This window comes from Alosa alosa, chromosome 10 (genome assembly GCF_017589495.1).
Source record: "Alosa alosa isolate M-15738 ecotype Scorff River chromosome 10, AALO_Geno_1.1, whole genome shotgun sequence".
Lineage (NCBI taxonomy): Eukaryota > Metazoa > Chordata > Actinopteri > Clupeiformes > Clupeidae > Alosa > Alosa alosa.
In genome coordinates, this window is record NC_063198.1 from 5,519,313 (window position 1) to 5,540,551 (window position 21,239).

At 42.6% G+C, this 21,239-nt stretch overlaps 1 protein-coding gene across 1 annotated transcript in view; it reads left to right on the plus strand.

Moving 5' to 3' along the window:
- The first annotated feature begins 499 nt into the window (after positions 1-499).
- Positions 500-21,239, plus strand: part of nckap1l (NCK associated protein 1 like) — a 31,420-nt gene continuing 10,680 nt past the window's right edge. Inside the window, exons 1-20 of the mRNA XM_048254394.1 lie at positions 500-677; positions 1,716-1,826; positions 3,296-3,388; positions 3,864-3,920; positions 5,301-5,443; positions 6,430-6,520; positions 8,692-8,740; positions 9,228-9,384; positions 9,582-9,638; positions 10,141-10,237; positions 10,605-10,714; positions 11,581-11,713; positions 12,415-12,496; positions 12,613-12,671; positions 12,947-13,092; positions 13,444-13,576; positions 14,417-14,536; positions 15,032-15,171; positions 16,157-16,288; positions 18,138-18,356. Coding sequence (XP_048110351.1) covers positions 588-677; positions 1,716-1,826; positions 3,296-3,388; positions 3,864-3,920; positions 5,301-5,443; positions 6,430-6,520; positions 8,692-8,740; positions 9,228-9,384; positions 9,582-9,638; positions 10,141-10,237; positions 10,605-10,714; positions 11,581-11,713; positions 12,415-12,496; positions 12,613-12,671; positions 12,947-13,092; positions 13,444-13,576; positions 14,417-14,536; positions 15,032-15,171; positions 16,157-16,288; positions 18,138-18,356 — 2,219 coding nt within the window. The 5' untranslated portion in view covers positions 500-587. The remainder of the gene's footprint in view (positions 678-1,715; positions 1,827-3,295; positions 3,389-3,863; positions 3,921-5,300; positions 5,444-6,429; positions 6,521-8,691; positions 8,741-9,227; positions 9,385-9,581; positions 9,639-10,140; positions 10,238-10,604; positions 10,715-11,580; positions 11,714-12,414; positions 12,497-12,612; positions 12,672-12,946; positions 13,093-13,443; positions 13,577-14,416; positions 14,537-15,031; positions 15,172-16,156; positions 16,289-18,137; positions 18,357-21,239) is intronic.

The window sequence follows — 21,239 nt, forward strand, 5'->3', positions numbered from 1 at the left end:
TCTAGTGGTCTAGCTCGGCACAGACACTCTGACACTTGTGCCCTTTTCAAAAGTGTTTTCAGACTGTATTTCAGGAAATTCAAAGTCAACTATCTTCTAACTAACTAACTTCAACTATGGGGAATAACATGAAATATTTACTTATTTTATGATAATTCTGCAAGTACCATTTTTTCTTGGCAATTCAGTAGATGGCAAAAACAGACATGCTGACACTGAGTGAGTGCTGTGAAGCGAGAGTTTGTCGCTGACAGGAAGTCTTTGCAGCAGTTGCGGCCACACATGACTGACAGAGCCAGCAGGAACAGGGCTTACTAAAACACATAAAATAGAAACAAATAAAAAGTAAAGAGTTAAATCACAAGATGAAAAGTTAAAAACTTGGGGGATTTTGAATCAACTCTTGAGTTCACTAGACTAGGTCTGACCAGCATGACGACGTGATGCAATGCGACACAACACGCCACAGGGGATCACCTCTCTGACACCACCCTAAACAGAGGGTGGAGCCTGTCACAAGTCGCAACACTCTCTGACCAACGCTTCAGAGGTGATCCCGGGGGGCCTTTGCGTACCCAAACGGCATCATGGCGTACCAGCACAAGCTGGCCGAGAAGCTGACCGTCCTCAACGACCAGGGCCGAGGGGTGCTGCTGCGATTGAACCACATCAAGAAGGTGAGTGAGCGCTGGAGGTTGGGGAGATCGTCTTCCTACTTGGGGAGGAGAGCGCTACTTTCTTTTCTCTGAACACTCTGAAAATCAGGAACCTGCCAAGCCCTGTGTATGCTGGGCCCCGGTGCTGAGATTAACATTTCTGATGAGGGACCAAAATAATGGACCAATATATTCAGGACATTAAACAATTAATTAAGAAAAGGTTATTAGACATGGTTGAGAGGAGAGCTTCTAATTGACTTCATGAAACTAGAAAGTAATGGCTGCCTCCACTGACAGCAAGTGGTTTTGTACAACAGCACAGGAACCTTTCAAAAGATCTGCTTGTTGTCATATATGGCAAAGACAAAACATACATGTATCATGGATTAATTGGATCAACAAGTAATAAAGGATGTACAAGAATTGTACAAGCACTGAATGTGTGTATCTCAGTGTGAGATTCTATGTTTTCAAATGAAATGTGTCCCATGAGATATGACCCGTATTGTGGGTAGTGATGTGGAACAATGACAATTGTGTTGTATCTCATTTCTGTGTTCCCAAATGCTGTTGCGAAAAAAAATACATCATGCCAAAGTTTGTTTTAGCTGTCTGAAGCCACAGAGCAAGTGAAAGAGGAAGCACACACAGGAAGTAAGGCTGTTCCGTCAGCCTGACACATGAATAGCTTCTGATACATGGGGCGAATGTGAGAGCTGTCTGGGATTGGGTCCAGACAGTTGCTCTGTACACAGAGTATTACAATGACCTGACTGTACCTGAGTGTGTGTGTGTGTGTGTGTGTGTGTGTGTGTATGTGTGTGTGTGTGTGTGAGCAAGTACTGAAAGCTTTTGAGAGGTAGAGACTAAAAATGGAATTTGAATTTGAAATTCCACAATTACCATACTGAATACAAATGTCACAGACTGCATGCATAACATATCAAAAAATGCCAGAACCAACTGTCACCACAATATGACATGCTGTAAGTTATCGTGCACATTGGCAAGTTTGTCACTCTCACTCTGATGGTGCTTGTTCTCTCTTCTCCACAGACATGCACAGATCCTAAACTCAGGCCTTTCTTTCTGGCAGACAAGGTCATGGAGCCTGCGATAAAATACATCAACAAAAAATTCCCCAACATCGACTTCAGGGGAACCAGTGTGAGTACTGCTTGGAATGCAAGTCGTGCACTTGTACTTGTCATGCGTGTCATATAGCCCCAGTGCTGTAGGCCTGAGCTGCTCTGAAGTGTGGCTGTTTTGAAGGGTTTTGTTCCAGATGCAATGCTCGGTTCACAGGGTACTGTTTGCAAATGTCATTCAAGTTGCACACTGACACAGGTTCTTGTTGCACATTGTGTACATGTGTATGGGGTAGGGTGTGTGGTGGTGATGTGTGTACAGTGTGTGTGTGTGTGTGTGTGTGTGTGTGTGTGTGTGTGTGTGTGTGTGTGTGTGTGTGTGTGTGTGTGTGTGCGTGTGCATGCGTGTGTGTGTGTGAGTGTGTGTGAACACTGAGTTTCCTGAGTGACATGTAAAATAAGGAAATAAAAAAACAACAGTTCCAAGGGGAGCTTCGCGAGTGCACACATGCATGCTTTTGGAAAATAAATCATTCAAATACACTATAAATAACCTCATTCTAAACTGGAGAATAGTTGAAGCGTCACCACATACTGTATATTGCAGAGGCAAACACATCACCTTTCTCTTAATTTATTTATTAAAGAATTTAGCTGATGCTCTTACACAGAGTGACTTATAGAGAACTAATTACAGGGAAAGTCCAATGAGGGCGGCCCTATGTGTTGAACCCATGACTTTCTGGCATTACACTGGGAAGTCTACTGCTACTCCACTACCACAATATATTTTAATGAATATCTAAACAACTCTGTTCTAAGATCAAGTTAGGGTGTATTTTTGATATTGAGTGTAAACTTTTGGATAATATTGAGTGTAAACTTTTGTTGGGGACCAAACATCATTCATTGGAGTATTTTTGAGTAAGAGTATATAGCGATAACAAGGGGGAAAGCTCACTACGTCAAAGTAAATCGCCACTGACAAGGCTGAAAATATCATGAAACTTCTGTGATGCGGTGGAGAGGGTCCTTACAGACAAACAAAAGTAATTTTAATTTTGTACTTGTACAGAAAGGATATACAAAACAACTGTTTGTGCAGTCAGTGCATTAACTAAATTCTTCTTCTGGTTGCCACCATATAGCTAGGATAAGTTTGTACAAGTCATTTACCCAATGCAGCACAAGCTCCTGGCATTGGACACAAAAGCAGAAATGAGTTCGGAAATCGACTTCAACTGACTTTCTCTTCACAAGATGGCAGCAACCATAATAAGCCCCACTGCGCTGACTGCAGAAACAGTCCTTTTTTATACTTTCTTTACACTCACAAAAGCAAAAATACTTCAGTTTGACAGAACATTAGTGAGTTTATTCTGCTCTTGTGGGGTTCAGTACAACTATAGATATACTATTTCCACTAAAAAAATATTAACAGCCTAACCATGGGTAATAGCAAATAACAGTAATTGACAATAATTTATAAGTGCTTAACTACTGCTTAACTAATGCTCATGAAATGCTATCTAATCATGGTCTCTGCAGCAACAGCTGAGCAGCATTCAGAAGCAGAAGACGGCAGTGCTAGACGGGCTGAGCAGCTACTACGAGTCCTTCATCAACATCATGGAGTTCAGGGTGAGGCTCTTTTATCATAATCACCAGCATCCCGATCTTTTCACACGACCATTCATCAAATCCGTACTCCGGTCATCCTTGTCAATGTCTCCCGAAGATCCATTTAAGCTAAAGGGCACTGTCAGTTCCAATGAAACAAAAGAGTCGTTTCGTATCAGCGAGGGCCACTCACACGCTCCCTCTGAGTAAGATGTTATAGAGAATGGGGGAAATGAAGAATTATAAGCTGTCAAGCTGTAATGACGCTGCTAATGAGGAAGAGCAAAAGGACACAGTTGTCACTGTTGTTTGTTACTTTTTTTTTTTTTTTAAGTAGTTGCTGGTCATTTGAAAGCCTCAATATGACTCATGCTGGGAAGCAATAATTACAGTAATTGGCTTCTATTCATGCAATGACTCATAAGCACTGCTGATATCTACCATGCATGTACCATTCTTTGTGATGTTGTATTCATACCTTTCTTAACTGTTTTAGGACCATGTGTATGAATTGCTGAATACAATAGATGCATGCCAGTGCTTCTTCAATATTGTAAGTAATATTCCTAAGCAAGTAAGAGCTGTAATGTTCTGACCTGTTGATGTTAATGCCTTGTGCTTTAATGTATGGATCTAACAGTTTTAGATTTCAATACGGGTCTTTCAGGATGTTTATTTTCTTTTATTCTATCCATGGAAGACTTGGTTGTATTTTGGCCAAGGGAACTATATTCAGAGCTGAAAGTGGACTACAACTTTAACCTTTCTGGGATTTAGAAAAGAACCAGGGGTAAATATATTGGGTCTGCCAAACCCACATTCACAGCAGTCACTACGGTGGTCTGGTCTGGATCTTTTTGAACTGGATTCATACCGTGCTATGGGCATAGATGCAGACAGTGAGCATACTGTAGACTCAAACCACATTGAAGTTCATTTGATCAGGAAGTAAAGGGGTAAACGCACACCTAGGTTGCTAAGGGGATGACTGAATAAATGAAAACTCTCTCTCCCACTCTCGTACACTCAAACTATGATGCAATGATTTTATTGGACTAAAGTTTCAGTGATTTATACAACTTCCTCAGGATCAGAACAATCACATGATCATTCAACTTTAATTAATTAATTGGCCGCGTCATTGCAGAAGTGTCTCAATCTTTTACTTCCCTTACCCTGATGAAGGTGTATAAATGGACAAAACGTCGGTCCAATGAAATAATTTCATTGTAGTTTGACTGTGCATTGACACTTTCTACTCTACTTTGAAGGAAGTAGATATTGTTACCAGTGCACACACAATCTATCTGAACAGAGATTTGGCAGGCTAAATCAAAATGACCAAACCTAGTAGGCAGTACATTCATCAGTCATAACATTTTTTTCTCAGTTACTTTTTTCTGGGCATATTCGATGACCCTGGCAAAAACAGGACAAAGACAGTCTGGCTAATGTTAGTGAAATAATGTGACTGTACTATATATCTACCAACCAAATGGGAAGTTTTAAGATATTCACTTAAGGTTAAATAAACACAAACCATAACTACTTACAAAGCTAAGACATGAATGTGAGAAGGGTGAGGTACTCTGTACTTGTCTGCACCCTTACTGTACATCAACACAGCAACCACGATCTGATTTCTAGCCTCTGACTGACAGTTTTTACAATGCATTCCATTTGTGTCAGTAAACAATGTGTACATTCTTCAATTTTGTAGGACAAGTTGGTTTGTGTTTGTTTGTTTGTTTGTTTAATTTAAGGCCATTTCCGCAACTAAGGCTATTTAATGGCCAGAGCACTGTGTGTTACAGTGTGTTAAAATCTATGCTAATAAGATATTCTAAAACCTTTAAAGGTGGGACCTTACTAAAAACATCAGCTATAGAAAAGTTGGTTTGTGATATAGTACATTTGTTTTTACATGCTTCAGGCAGTCAACTTTGACTTCACAAAGAACTACATGGACCTGGTGGTGACCTACGCCTCAGTCATTCTCATGCTTTCTCGCATTGATGACAAGAAGGCCCTAGTGGGCATGTATAACTGTGCCCATGAGATGTCAAATGGAACCAGGTAATCACATGTGGCATACTGTATAATACCCTGCCTAGCCTTATCAAGTATCAGAGGGACTGAGCGGTGACACGTCCACTCAGAATAGCTTTAACCCTTTCAGGACTGGCATGACTGTCAGAAGGCCCTAGTACACAGGAAGTACAAATGCAGCGAGCAATCATATTCTTTCTTCCTTTTTCCCCCTTTCCCTATTCTCTTGCTTTCTCTCTCTCCTTCTCTCTCTCTCTCTCCTTCTCTCTCTCTCTCACACACACATATACACACACACACACACACACATGTACATTTTCCCATCCACATTTCTTTGTATGACCAAAGTACAGCAAACTCATGTCTAACAACAATTCACCTCACTAAATAATGCAACTGACACAAACTCACACACAGTCAGTCACACCTCTTACACTGCTTGAATGAATGATACAATCTGTCTGCAATCAGAGTTGGCAGTGCTAGTGATTGATCCACCATGTCAGGCCATTGATACTGATGGTGGTGGCTGCCTAGCAACTGATGTGGTGTGATAACAGCCAATCCATTCAGAGAACATGAGTCAAAATGGCAGCTGCTCTCCTTAGTCATTACCCATGATTACCCATGATTGCACATAGCACCCCCCATCACCAAAAACACCCTGCAAAACTAATTGAGGTGTAATTGGTTGGGATGTCAGCAGTTTCCAGTTAACTCCCGGGGTGTCCCTTTAGCATATTCAGCCCATTTCACTGCTGCCATAAAGTAGCAAAACATTTCTGATTTAATAATGTAAAAAACTGGCATATCAAAAACACAAGGTTAATGCCGAGCCACTTTCGCTGAGGCACTATCACTGAATAATAAAACACAAAATCCTCTGGCCCTCTATTATGACATGTGTTCTTATCATGACACTGCTAGTGTGATGCTTTGCTTGTTGCAATCATGGGATGTTTTACTTTTCTCTAAGTTGCACAATTCATGCCATTAACTGACCTGTCTTGCAGCGATCCTGCCTACCCTCGCCTTGGACAGATGCTTGTGGAGTACGATCACCCAATGAAAAAGCTCACTGAGGAGTTTGGCCCTCATACCAAGGTGAGGCAAACCAAGCACAGACCAGCAAGCCATTCTCCACAGAGTAAATAATACAACATGGCTGTAGAGTTCGGGTACCAACGGCGAACCTGAGAACGCTGTATGCGAAACGCGTTGTTCGCTCTGAATAAAATAGAGTAAAGTCTAAAATCTATTTCACAAAAACTACTTAAGAGAAGAAGAAGCTAAAAGTGCAATACTGCTTGCTCGATGGTGCAACCAATTTATTAATGCACTGATGTTTCAGTCAGGTCAGGTCACTTTTATCTAAAGCAACTTCAAACATGAGAATAACAATTAACATGCGTATGTCAATTAAACCAGAGACTTTCTAATGTGGAGACACAGCACTCAAAAAATACTCCATAGAAATGCATGGGGCTAGTTTGTCACACCAATATGGCCGTTGTCTACACATATCCCACCCCTTCCTCGGCAAAACGTCGACATGTGAATACATTGAGCCAATCATATGGTGTGTTGTGAAGACATCGTGCCAATCATGTGTTGTGATCTCGCCGCTGGAGCAAGATTGGTGTCGTGAAGCCATTAAACAATTTCGAGTTTCATTATCTTCTTCAAACTTCAGTAAGGCTTCAGCGCTTATGTAAGATGGATGGACATTTATGTAAGCTCCAAGACTAATGTCTCCCACAGAGTAATGAAATTCGCTCGCAGTCTCCTTTGCACTCTAGATGAAATGACATCACTCTAATGAGGCTCCAAGCAGAACACTGCATTTAGAAATAATATCATCTTTCATCACCTCATGTCTGACTTCAATGAGTTCAGTAGCTCTGAGTCTGTGACATTTCCCTAACAGTGGTTGACATTAAGACGGTATTACTTGTTATTCGATTTAATGAATATCATGCCCTATGTTTGGTGCTGATGTCAGTGGAGGCAGTTAGTCAGTAAACATTCACACATCCAGAACTGTGATGAGTATTAGAATTCAGTGGTGCCAACTGTTCAGGTACCAAGTGAGTGGCATACAATGGATCAGATGAGTGGCATAAAAGTATGCCAGCTAAGGACTAAGGTAAGGTAAAGAAAGTGAACGGCTTTCATCAAATGCTTTTATCCAAAGCTTCATAGACTCACAACAGCAGGTAGAGTAATCAAATCCAGGCCAACTGATTGGCGACGCTGCTACGGCACTTCTGCTACTACACCATGCCCACAAGCAAATTTCCAAGACTGTGCTTCTGTCCTAAATGTGTGTGTGTGTGTGTGTGTGTGTGTGTCTCTCTCTTTGTGTGTGTGTGTGTGTGTGTGTGTGTGTTTTCATGTGTGTGGATGACTGTGTGTGTGTGTGTGTCTCTGTGTGTGTGTGTGTGTGGGTGTGTGTGTGTGTGGGTCTGTGTGTGTGTGTGTGTGTGTGTGTGTGTGTGTTTTCATGTGTGTGCATGACTGTGTGTGTGTCTCTCTCTCTCTCTGTGTGTGTGTGTGTGTGTGTGTGTGTGTGTGTGTGTGTGTGTGTCTCTCTCTCTTTGTGTGTGTGTGTGTGTGTGTGTGTGTCTGTCTCTCTCTCTTTGTGTGTGTGTGTGTGTGTGTGTCTCTCTCTCTCTCTCTCTCTCTGTGTCTGTGTGTGTGTGTGTGTGTGTGTGTGTGTGTGTGTGTCTCTCTCTCTCTGTGTGTTGTGTGTTCACTGTGTGCTGAGTGTGTTTCACTAATTCACGGATTGGGATAAATGCAGAGACCAAATTTCCCTCACGGGATTAAAAGAGTATATATACTTACTTATACTTATAAAGGTTGTTAAAACATGTTCAACTCATTTCAATGTTATTGCTCATCTGTATGCTGGTACATGCTGCTATGAGAGGTAGATGACATCTGCACACCCTTCATGCTCATCAGCATGCTTACTATGCACTGAGAACTGTGGCTAAGCAAGCTGTCAGTCAGACGCCACACCATGACAAGTAGAGTCAGACATTTAAAGAGTGACTGACATTGACCTTTGTTTGTGATGGGATGAAGACATCTCTCCCAGAGCTCTCCCTGAAAAGATGAACACATTTTTTTGCATAAACTATTCTATTCATGCACTGCACAACTGATCTATTTTGTGCATTTACTGTCCACAGAGCTGCAGCTAAGCATACTGTGGGTTCTGGCTAAAGTCTGAGAGCTCTGAATAAAACCCTGTTTACCTTTCTCCACAGATGGCCTGTGAGTATCTGTCCTTAGAAGTGATGGAGCGCTGGATCATCTGTGAGTAAGAAGTAACAGTTCTAAGACAGGATTGACATCATGCCTACTCTGAAGTTAGCTATTAGTACCCCTTATTCAGTAGCCCGAGACAGAGGCAACTATGCACTGAATGTGTCATTTATATTAGGCTTCCTGCAAAGTAGAAACATGGTATAAAATTTTGATTAAAGAAGTGTCATTAGTCACTACTAATTTAACTACTGGTCAAAAGTTTTAGATATTTCCATTCCACTCCATTATAGACAGAATACCAGCTGATATCAGTTGCATTGTTTTTTTAATCAGGGAAGCAGTTTTCAGATTACATTATGTGCTAACATAATTGCAATGGAGTAGAATGGAAATTTCTAAGTGACCCCAAACTTTGACTGGACTGGTAGTGTAGATGAAAGTCTAACTTACTGTGTCATTTTGATGAAAAGTCTCATTTGCTGTGTCAATGTGATGAAACGTCGTCGTAACTTTTGTGATGTCCTCCCGTTGGCAGTGGGTTTCCTGCTGTGCCACAGCAGTCTGAACACCAACCAGGCCTCCCAGGAGCTGTGGAAGATGGGCCTCCGCAGCGGCCTGGTGCTCACCCTCGTCAGGGACGAGACCATCAACATCCACAAGTTCTCAGAGGACTTCCTAGACGGCCTGAAAGGGTAAGGCGACACGTTGGAAATGGCTACAGTGTTTGCAAAAAACAAAGTTTGTATTAGGGCTACACAATATTGGGGGAAAACTACAGGTCCCATGTTGCCATACTGCTCAGACACATGACCCACTCCTGCAGGAGAGCCTTGGTGAAGTATGAATGCAAGCAATGCCCACTAATCGATCCATTGTCTCTCTCATTAAGATACAGCAAGAGGGTGGCTGACATCAAAGAGTGCCGGGAGAACGCCATAGCCAACTGGTGAGTGCACTTTTTATCATGACTTTTGACTGATCCTTTTTATTCTATTTTACTGTATTTTATCTCATTTTACTTAATCTTATTGTTTCAGCTGCACAAGCTGCTGCTTGACTCTTCTCTATAACCTTTTTTCTAAAAACATTTTTTTTATTTTATATGCTTGACTGTTTGACTTTTTTAAATAGTATTAATTGTCTTTCATCTTTTTTACTTATTATTTGTTGCTTCTGTCTCCAATGGAGTAAAGCACATTGAATTGCTTTCGTACATGAAATGTTAATGCGCTATATAAATAAAATGGCCTTGCCTGGCCTATTGAATACACAGTAGCCGCATCACTGTCCTGAGTGGCCACTCAGGAGAGTGTTTTAGGGGGAATGTGTGATAATTAGATAGATTGCTAGCTGTGTGATCCAAAGATGTATTCATGCTGTGAAAGGTGGCTTTGCTTGACCTCTGATAACTTATCCTGGTCTGAGAGCATTGTGTGATTTGCTTGCAGTGGAGCTATACACCGAGAGAAAAGGCACTTTCTGAGGGGTGCGCTGAAGGAGCTCTGCAAAGTGCTGGAAGATGAGCCCAGACTGCTGGGACCAAAGGTAAGTACTCCTCTGGTCCTTTCTCTCCATCTGGGATTTGCCTCAAATTCCCTCCCTTCCCTACCTGTCCAAGGTGGACGCTTCTGGTGAGGAGAATTTCATAAGAGGAAGATGGAGTTCACCTCTGGTCCAGCCCCAAAGGCGATTACCACTCAGGAAGATTAACCACCATATTTAAGGAGGGCGTATTAATATCTAGTAACATTTTTCATCTTCGGATGCTGGAAAATGCTTTTTAAAGTCAAAATAAAACTGTCCATCTGCGTTAATAAGTACTTTAATGATGCCTGATTTCAAAACACTTTGTCAGTATTTATGACGATGTTCATTCATCCATCAAATGCACTCTCTCTTATCTCTCCCGCAGGCTCTGTTTGTATTCATGGCCCTGTCATTCTCCCGTGACGAAGTCCTCTGGCTGGTTAGGCACAGTGAGAACGTCCCGAAAACCAAGACCCCCGAAGACTATGTGGACTCGTGAGTTTTAAATAGATGTACCATGAACCTGAGTGCCACACTGTTTCCACATTTCCCACATTACTGACAGGCAGGAATGCAATCCATAGCCAAGCACACGCACAGGAATGAAAGAGAAAGAGACGCTGGTGTTTTCATTTTGTTGCTCTGTGGCAACAGCAAGTGCCGATTAATGATAGCATGAATGAAAAGGGGCCTAAGTTAGTTCTGTTTCAGAGCTAGTTGTTACTGATATGTTACTCACATTTCAAGTGAATTTTGCAATCGACATGCTAAGGAGCCAAAACATTCCTCCTATTTAATGGTCTGCCATATCATATGCCTGGCACTTGCATCATTTATGGTTTTATGCACTGAAAATAGAACATGAAAGAGATGTTTGTTTCATAACACCGTTATCAATCTCTGGCCATATAAATGCTAAAATATTTCTTATTTAAAATATACTCTCATTAAGTCAGGTTAACACATGAAAGAAGAAGTCATGTTTAAACTTAGCTGCAAAACTTAGTTACAAACCATGTTGACAGCAGATATGTCATTGTAAAATTGTGTTATGTTGCATAAGAGTGCCTCCTTTAGCGGATATGCCCCAGTTTGCCTTATAAAACTGGCTGCCCATTGATAAATGGTTTTGGTAGTGCATAAATTTGAGTAGAGTCGTTGCCTTTGATGCTTGAGATCACAGGCCGCCCCCTGGCAGTCACACTGATGGATCAAATGCAAAAAAATGGCTTCGTTGCTATACTTTGATATTCACATTTACTGAATGAGTAATTTACTGAACCAGGATAACGTTAGAATGTCAGTGACTTGTAAATGTATGTGTATGTGTGTGTGTTTGTGTGTGTGTGTCTGTTTATCAGGCATATGGCTGAGCTCCTGTTCCACATGGAGAGACTGCAGACTCTCCTTCAACAGCATAAGGCAATCATAGATCGTTATCATCTCCTCTACTTGTCCCAGTTTGATGCCTTGGTGATCGCTGACACCATTCAGGTAATGGAATGGGCAAAATCCTCAGCATAACCGAAATCCAACACTAGGCTATATTTAGATATTTAAATATTTAGCCAAATAAAAGAAAGCATAGGACAATTTTTTAACATTCCTTAAACAAATGTGATTATAAAGCCTGCTGACTTAATACAAACACAGCAGTTATGCAACCTTCTCAAAACATAGTGTGCAAGTGTGCTTTGCCTACATACATATTCAGACAATCCACATGTGCAGCACAGTGTGGATTTGGGACGGCGCGGCACTGGTGTAGATGTTCTTATGCAATTCAACAAATAACTCTCCAAGGATTAGAACGATGTGGGCAGCCTCGCCCTCATCTGAGTCTAACTTGTAATGAGCCGAGCCTCATCTGTTACTCTATTTCATTATTTATTTCTGGTTTTGTTTGGGCTTTTTTTTTCTCTCGCTGGATACAGCCCATTGGCTACGGACGCTTGGTTGCATGAGGTCACAGTGAGGCCACTCAGTGAGGATCTGTCCTACTGTATACACAGCAAACAAAAAAGCTTTGCTGCTAATGATGTGGACAAAACGGATATAAAAACAGAACAAATACAATCTATGCATTGAATGAAATATACCTATTTACTTATTTACTTAGTGAAATATGACTATTTGCTATTTACTTGTAAGAAATGTTATACCTATTGACTGACTAAATACTACTGCATCCCTAGAGTCTTTACGTCTGTCCAGAAGAAGAGTCTGTGCTGATGTCATCATTTGTGTCTGCTTTGTCAGGGCTCAATGTCAAGCAAGGTGAGATCTGTTGTGTTCGTACTGTATGTCACACCTGCAGCATGACTCATCTTTCCACAAAAAAAAACAAAATGCTGAGTCACAAACACTCATCCTGCCATTTTCTGTCTCAACAGTGGAAAATGGAGAGGAGTTTGATTTCAGACCTCTCAGAATGGACTGGCTGCGCTTACAGGTGTTGGACAGTTCTTCAGAAGTAGATTTGTTCAGAGACTAACAATTTATCTTAGTAAATAATCTTAATGTGCATATCTCTACAATGTAATTTGTAAGCATGAATTGCTAAAATTATTAGATAAAAAAAAAAAAAAACAGTACAAATATTACATCACATAATGATGCAGAGCATATAAGAGAAAATATTATGTTTCAGTAAAAATACTGTGTTTTCTTTCTTAATCTCGTTGCTCATGCATGCAACTCCATCTCATGCTGTGCTGATGTATGCAGGCGTACACCAGTGTGGTCAAAGCCCCTCTGTCTCTGAAAGAATCCCCGGACCTGGCCAAGATCATGAACATGACGCAGTTCCACACCAGGGTGATGGACAACATAGATGGTCTCCTGCAGGAGACGGCAGAGCTCTCCATCCTCTGGTGGGTCGCCATGGCAGCTGGAATTCTTTAGAGTGCTTTTCCCCTCTCTGGTTTGGCCAGCGTGGACAATCCACTGCCGCAAACACATGAGACCAATCAAATCCAAGCGTTGCCTTCACACAAAAAAGCTTTTGTTCATTTAGTGTTTCCACATAACACATCATTGTGATGACATTGTATGAAATTCTCACCTGAGATCAATAAAATTAGATAGCTCTTCTTTTGTTACATTTATTAGGTTGTTTATCATTTTTGCAGTCCATTTTTTTTTTAAATGTGCCTCTCATGCCTCAGCAGCAGCAGTGTAGTGTAAAGGCCTTCCACTCTGTGTTTTGTCTCTCCTGTCTGCAGCTTCTACCCGCGGGTGTATGAGAAGATGTTCTTCCAGAGCAGTGAGGATGTGACCATGCAGAGGTACCTCATGGCCTTCCCTCTACTTTGCTCTCACTTCAGCCAGACTGCTCACCCCATGTGCCCAGAGGAGGTCAGTGGAGAGCAGTGCTACTGCTGAGCATGCATACACACTTGCTTGCGCGCGCGCGCGCGCACACACACACACACACACACACACACACACACACACACACACACACACACACACACACACACACACACACACACACACACACACACACACACACACACACATCTACCTGTACACACACACACACACACACACACTTTACATGCATTGTACATGCACACACAATGCACCGGTACATAGAACCACACAGTTATCTACATTAACATACACACACACACACACATATATATATATATATATGAAGAGTTTGGTTCCACAACGCTCTATCCCCCATTTCAATGAATTTTCATAAATCATTTATATACATTTTGTTTTCCAAGTAATTTCAGTGCAACTGTAATTGGGTTATTGTTATTTGATTTATCTTTACTCAGTCATAACAGCAATACTGCAATTGTATTGATATTACCTGAAATACACAATTAAATAACATGATTTATTAATGTTTTAAAATGGAGATACACACATATACACACACACACACACTGCACGCACACACATTCACTAGCCAGCACCATCTGGCTTTAATTTAACTTTGATTTCTGTCTCAAACTGCCACAAAATGCAAAATAGTCACACAAAATGGCAGAAGCTGCGACAGCTATAACCGAGCTGCACTGTATCGAGGCAGACTCCTCGGCAAAAATGTATGGCTCCAGAGATTAAACGTGACCTGACTTTGAACCAGAGCCATAATTGGAACAATATGTCGCGCAGCACCGGTGGGGGTTAAATAAGTTTCCTCCCTTTTTTGCCCTCCTTCCTGTGTCTGGCATCTAGGAGGAGGCGATCGAGAAAAGGAGCCTAAAACTGTGCGTAACCTTCCTGGAAGAGATTGCCAAGCAGACCAGCACGGTCGTCCTGGATATCTGCGCCGAGCAGTGCAACCTCAACGACCAGGTGACTTAGTCCCCAAAGCCCCGGGGGGAGTTGGGAAACCAATTTACTACGGACTACGTCATGGAAATCCATTTCAATTCATTAAAACAAAGAGGCATTAAAATCAGGAATGAAATGGAAAATGTGAAGGGAATCGAGAGCACCTACCTAATAAGGCCATCAAGTCACAGGGGCAGTGTTTTACGCTGCGCACAGAATGTACGTCTGTACTAACAATGGGATGAATTTTTAAGGTATACAGTGTAGATATGACATGTAAATTATGCTGTATGTCGAGTTAACGTCTTTGATTTAAAAAAATAAAATAAATAATAATAATAATAATAAAAATAAAAAATAAAAAAAAAATATATATATATACCCTGAAAAGTGCCTTGACAGGAATCCTGCACATATGCAGACAACTCTCCCCTCAAACACAGCAATCAATTTTACAGTCTGTCAGTGCCAAGCCAGACTGTGACAATTATCCTCTTCTTTTATCCCCTCCACCAGCTTCTGCCAAAGCACTGTGCGGAGACTATTAGCAAGGCCCGTAATAAGAAGCTGAAGAAGCCCATGCCCAAGAAGGGCGAGGTGCCCAAAGACAAGCCTGGCACAGAGAGCCACAGGAAGGACAGGGGCATTGTGACCAAGTAAGCCACAGCAGCGGGCATATGCAAATGGATACTATCTCTCTCTCTCCTCTCTCCCTCTTAACCCCCAGGTACAAGGGATACAAGGATACAAGGATACAAGGACGTTTATTGTCACGTGCATATAGTTACTGGAAGTAAGAAATGCAGTGAAATTATGTCTGGTGTCAGCCTATTTGTGCATTAATGGGGGTAAAAGTGCAGTAGAAGAGGGGTTTAGTAGATTAAGTGGCAAGGGCTGCATAAGAAAGGTGGGGGAGGATTGGGATTGGGGAGGGTGAGGGGGCACCAACAAGGAGCACCCAAGAGCAACAGGGGCAAGGAAAACTCCCTTACCAAGGAAGAAACCTTGGGCAGATCCATGGCTCAAGGGGCTAACCCAACTGCCAGGGGTCTTGGTGTGTGTGTTGGGGGGATGACAGGGGAGATGGGATAGTGTGCTGTGTATGTGGGGAGAGGGCAGTGTGCCATATGTGTGTTGGAGAAGCTTTCTCATGAGACAATGTGCTGTGTATTGGGGGGGGGGGGGCAGTGTGCTGTAAGTATGTTGGGGATGTGTGTTGGAGAAGCTTCCTGATGAAATAATGTGCTGTGCATGTAGGGGAGAGGGGGGCAGTGTACTGCAAGTGCACCCCAGTCTCCAGAAGCAGCAGAGGCCAGCCACAGGCACTGCCATTGGCTTTATGTAAAACCATGTAAAATCAGTAGGGGTCACCTTCGCTCATGATTATTAATGCCAAGGTGATGGATAAACATCTAGGTCATTATTTCTACTGCTGCGTTTGGTCCTTAGCTGGTAATATATAAGACAGAACAATGTACAATAGCTTGTGTGTCAGAGGTAAACCCATGTTAGTCACCTTAAAGACAGGACTGAAGAAAACTTAACAAAACAAAATATTGTACTCTGAAGAATAGTGCATGTAATAGAATATGTGAATAATGTAAGTAAATGACTGTTTCCACCCCCCCTCTCTTCTCTCAGTATGGACAAGATGCATCTGGCCTTGTCAGAGCTCTGCACAGCCTTCGCCTACTACACTGACTTCATAGTCTTCAACCACATGATCGTTCCTGCTGAGTTCCTGATATCCCAGCTTGAGGTCAAACTTACCAAGTATGAATAACATTCTTTTTTTCTTTTTTTGGGGGGGGGGTTATGCCTTTAATCAGACAGGACAGTGGAGAGAGTGGACAGTGGATTAAAAAATGACCCGGGCCGGACTCGAAACCGGGTCACCGTGGGCTCGTGAACCCGAATATGATAAGGGCACTGTAACCTGTTGCCCCAAAGCGCCCCACAAATAACATATCTAATGTTAGACATCTTAGACCAGTGGTCCCCAAACTACGGCCAGCCAACTCATTTTGGGTGGCCCCCCAAAACTTGTCCGTGATATATAGCATCTGGCCCGCATGGGAGTACGACATCGTCAAACTATAACCTCCGTAATTTCCCCATTCATTCTCTATGGCGAGTCTTAACAGTACACATGTAATATTCGTTTTGTCCACTGGTGGTTGTTTTGGCGCTGTTTTGCGTTTGCCATCGAAAACGGAATGAAATGTAGGCCTACCTGCAAACAATGTAAGAGGCCTATGCTGACTGCATCAGTGCTCAAAGTATTCTAAAAGTTTATCAATTATTTGTTAATAACTAACTAACTTCTATTCAAGTCATATTTCTGGGACTTTCTGGGATAATTATTTCTATTTTTTATTCACACGTTCAAATGTTCATTCAGAGTTCAACGTTCTCATCAGGTGAGTGAAAGTTAGAATGGTGGTCATTTCAAATGTGTTTGCCAGCATTTCATAAAACTCTTATAGTTTGATAACTTTAAATTATTTGTAGGATATTGCTTGTTCACAACTTGAGCTATGTATGCAAAGAGTCTTTTTATTAGTATTATTTCATTTGAGCTACATTTTACACTGATATGGCATAGTGGCAACATAAACACAGCTAGCAATGGTATTAAATTGCAGTAGCCTATGATTAAATGAAATGGAATATTCAACTAGAAGGTAGACTGCTGTTGTTCACAGCACTAAGCTATTTATGGTTGATATACTCTGAGTCTCTGGCCCTCTCTTAGAGCCAGGCATAGTGAGCTGGCCCTCGGAAGAAAAAGTTTGGGGACCACTGTCTTAGACATATGTATATAAGACACATGCCATAGTCAGATTCATTCAGATGCTTTGATCAACTTGATCAACTAGAAATAATAACATTATTTTGGCAAAAGTCCCAGACACCGAGTCCCAGCTGTCTTAAATGGAGTCTGGAAAACCTCACAGTGCACAGATGCAGCACGAAGCTCCATTTAAAGACCTCAGTCATTAGAGACGGTTCAGGGAGCTTTCCCGCGAGTTTCCACACTTAACTCTCTGGCTTGATGCGCCTCATTTTAGATTTCAATTACCATTAGAGCTAATCTAGTGACCCAGCGCACACACACACACCTGCTCCACAGAGCTTGTCTTGTCTGCATAAAATAAACGCAGCCCAGTAGTGTAAGGGGGGAAAACAGAATTTAATAGGTATTTGGGGCAAAGGAACAACTCCTTTTCCATTCCAAGAGAGGGCAAACAGCACAACACAATAAACTCGTATTATTCAAGAGCACAAGTACATATACGTACACAGTGGGCACCACACATCAGATCAATTCAGTGTCCTGACCTTTGTGAAATCAGATCATCCCATTCCAGTTGCCCGCGGGCCTAAGATGTACTGTAAAGCTGGGAGAGGGGGCTTGTGTGCAATTACTGCTGCCTTGGCCACATTTATAAACACAAAACACATACACACACACACACACACACACAGAGAGAGAGAGAAAAAGAGAGAATGAACATGCGCTTGTTTAGCAATCCCCTGAAGCGAGCGTGCCTGCCAGGGTGTGGCCACGGTTCACCGGTGCCCTGTGCCACAACCCATGCCTATGCCGTGCCGTTCGCAGGATCATCGTGCAAATGGCCAATTACAACCAGGCCACCCAGGAGATCTCGCGGCCCTCTGACCTGCTGGCGGCCGTGCGGGCCTACACCACCAGCTTGCAGACGCTGAGCCGCTACGTCAACGTGGACGTGACGCGCCTGGTGAAGAACGTCCTGCTGCAGCAGACCCAGCCGCTGGACTCGCGTGGAGCCCAGACCATCACCACACTCTACACCAACTGGTACAGTAGCCCCTACAGACCATCACCACACTCTACACCAACTGGTACAGTAGCCTAGCCTGGGTGTTCCCATGCTGCCTTGCGCGCAATTTGATTCACGCTGCTAAGGCAGCCTGGAGACCATGGAGCAAATTTTCACCTGAGATAGGGGACCAATCACAGAACAAGGGGGAAAGCAAGACAATGATGAGCTATGCACAGACGCATTTGATAGACATCCGTGGCACCCAATAAACGGATCTGGGCATTTTTTCAAATACGAGAAAATTAACGTTTGGTTCCCAGACCACGTCTCATTGAGAAGTGGTGGCGCTAGCCAGGCTAACAGTAGCCCCTAGAAACCATCACCACGCTCTACACCAACTGGTACAGTAGCCCCTAGAAAACCATCACCACACTCTACACCAACTGGTACAGTAGCCCCTAGAAACCATCACCACACTCTAGTGACCTCTAGAAACCATCACCACGCTCTACACCAACTGGTACAGTAGCCCCTAGAAACCATCACAACGCTCTACACCAACTGGTACAGTAGCCCCTAGAAACCATCACCACACTCTACACCAACTGGTACAGTAGCACCTACAAACCATCACCACTCTCTACACCAACTGGTACAGTAGCCCCTAGAAACCATCACCACACTATACACCAACTGGTACAGTAGCCCCTAGAAACCATCACCGCACTATACACCAACTGGTACAGTAGCCCCTAGAAACCATCACCACTCTCTACACCAACTGGTACAGTAGCACCTACAAACCATCACCACACTCTACTCTATAGTCAGATTCCACATCACCACACTCTACACCAACTGGTACAGTAGCACCTACAAACCATCACCAAGCTCTACACCAACTGGTACAGTAGCACCTACAAACCATCACCACGCTCTACACCAACTGGTACAGTAGCCCCTAGAAACCATCACCGAACTCTACACCAACTGGTACAGTAGACCCTACAAACCAGGTTTCCTTACAACTGTTTACTGTGATTTCTGAACCTTCCCCAGTGGGAATTAAAGCAGCCCTATGCAAGTTTTTTTTTACCTTAATATAACAGCTTTGACGCCAGTTTGATGGTAAACAAATGTGTTATAGGGGAATCGTTCACCTAGCATAGCCATAGAGCTTAGCTGGCAGCGACCCAGAGACAGAGAACCAGCCTTACAATCTAGGGGCTCTATTTTAGCGAAGGTGTGTCCAGTCCACATTCGTTAATTAAAAAAGTGTGGTTTTGTGATAAGAGACTGGGCGCATTGATCAAAAGGGTTGCTCTTATGTTTCTTAATCAGTCATGGGTGTGTTTTGGGCATAACATCCTTTAAACCAATGAGAGTGACATCTGACATTCCCTTTAACAGCAAGCAGCGCAACATCAAAAAGTGTGTCTGTATTTTATCAGTCATTTGAAGGAATCTACTTGCATGCGAGACCGTGTATATGCAACACAGGGATTCCACTAACCCCTTGTTTTAATAAAACCTGTGTGTGACTAGCAGAGTATAGCCTATGTGCATCTGCACTTTTTCCTGCAGACAAGTTGTTTGGAACTGGTTGCTAAGGGCTGCTAACATTTTGTGACAGTGCATCTTCAGCTGTACCTGTATGCACTTTTTACCCTGGAAATCCAGAGTTCTCGCAAGAGCACAATGGAATTGTCTCTGCGAGACACTCTGGCAAAGAGCAATGATACACGTTACTTTTTCCACTTGCATTCCGGGGAACCAGCTAAACTGATGAAGACAGCGCTGCAATGTTGGAGGACAGTACACATTGGTCGTAGTGTTATCCGACTGCGTCGAAGTCCGAAATCATTCAGAGTAAACATGGTCTAGTGTTATCCAATTGCGTGCAGTGAGATTTTTAAATGCATGCTTGTTGCCGCCCCTCGAGTTGGGCCATTACATTGCTCTTTGCCAGACCCATTGCTCTTTGCCAGACCCTCTGGATTTTCCAGGCTATGCGCCTTTCGCTTTAGACCAGGTTTTTCTTGGTCAGTGGCGTAATAATTTTTAGAGGGTGTAAGATAGCGTTTTTTGGATCATGCGCCAGACCACACCTTATGTCGTTAATTGACACACCCCTGGGAGAAACGTTTAATTAAAGTGGAGCGCATGGCGATAAATTCATCACTTAATTGGGTGTAAAATAAGAATAAGCCTTGCATTGCGCTTTATGCTGGGTGCACGATAGGGCCCTAGGTATCATCGACCTAGAGACATCTCGTGAGAATCGTGAAACATTACCTGGTCAGTAGATATAGCTCTTTGGAGATAGTCTTTGTCTGTTGCTAGTCCTTCGGCTCCAAAACAAAAGAACCTGCACCATGTACAGAAGGAAGGACTCAAGCCAAGTATTTTCAACAGCAAGGTAACATATGAATATTCCGCAACTCTAGGGGGAGCTCTAGAGTTGCCAAAAATACCCAAAACTACACTGGGTGCCTTTAAAGAAATGTATTCACTAGTGGGTGGATTAACTATTGATTCACATTCGCAAATAATAGTTTGTGTGATGTATATAATAAGAGTAAGTGTGATGGAAATCAGTGTATTCATAGCAAAGGTATGCTATACCCTTGGCGCGATACCCTGTTTGCCCCATACCAGAGCTGTAGCAAGTTGTGCCACAATGAATATTACTAGAATATTCAACAAGGCCCTGCTTACTTCTTAACAGGACCCTGGTTTGCAAAGTCAGGCAACATCATGGATCAGACAACATCATGGATGAATGAGGACAGACACACTGGCACACAGTCAATGCAAGTGGACATCCACTTCAGCATTGTCCACACACAATACGTAGTGTGAACTAATAAAAAAAAAAACAATAAAACAAAGTAAAGCAATGGAGATCCTGATGGGGT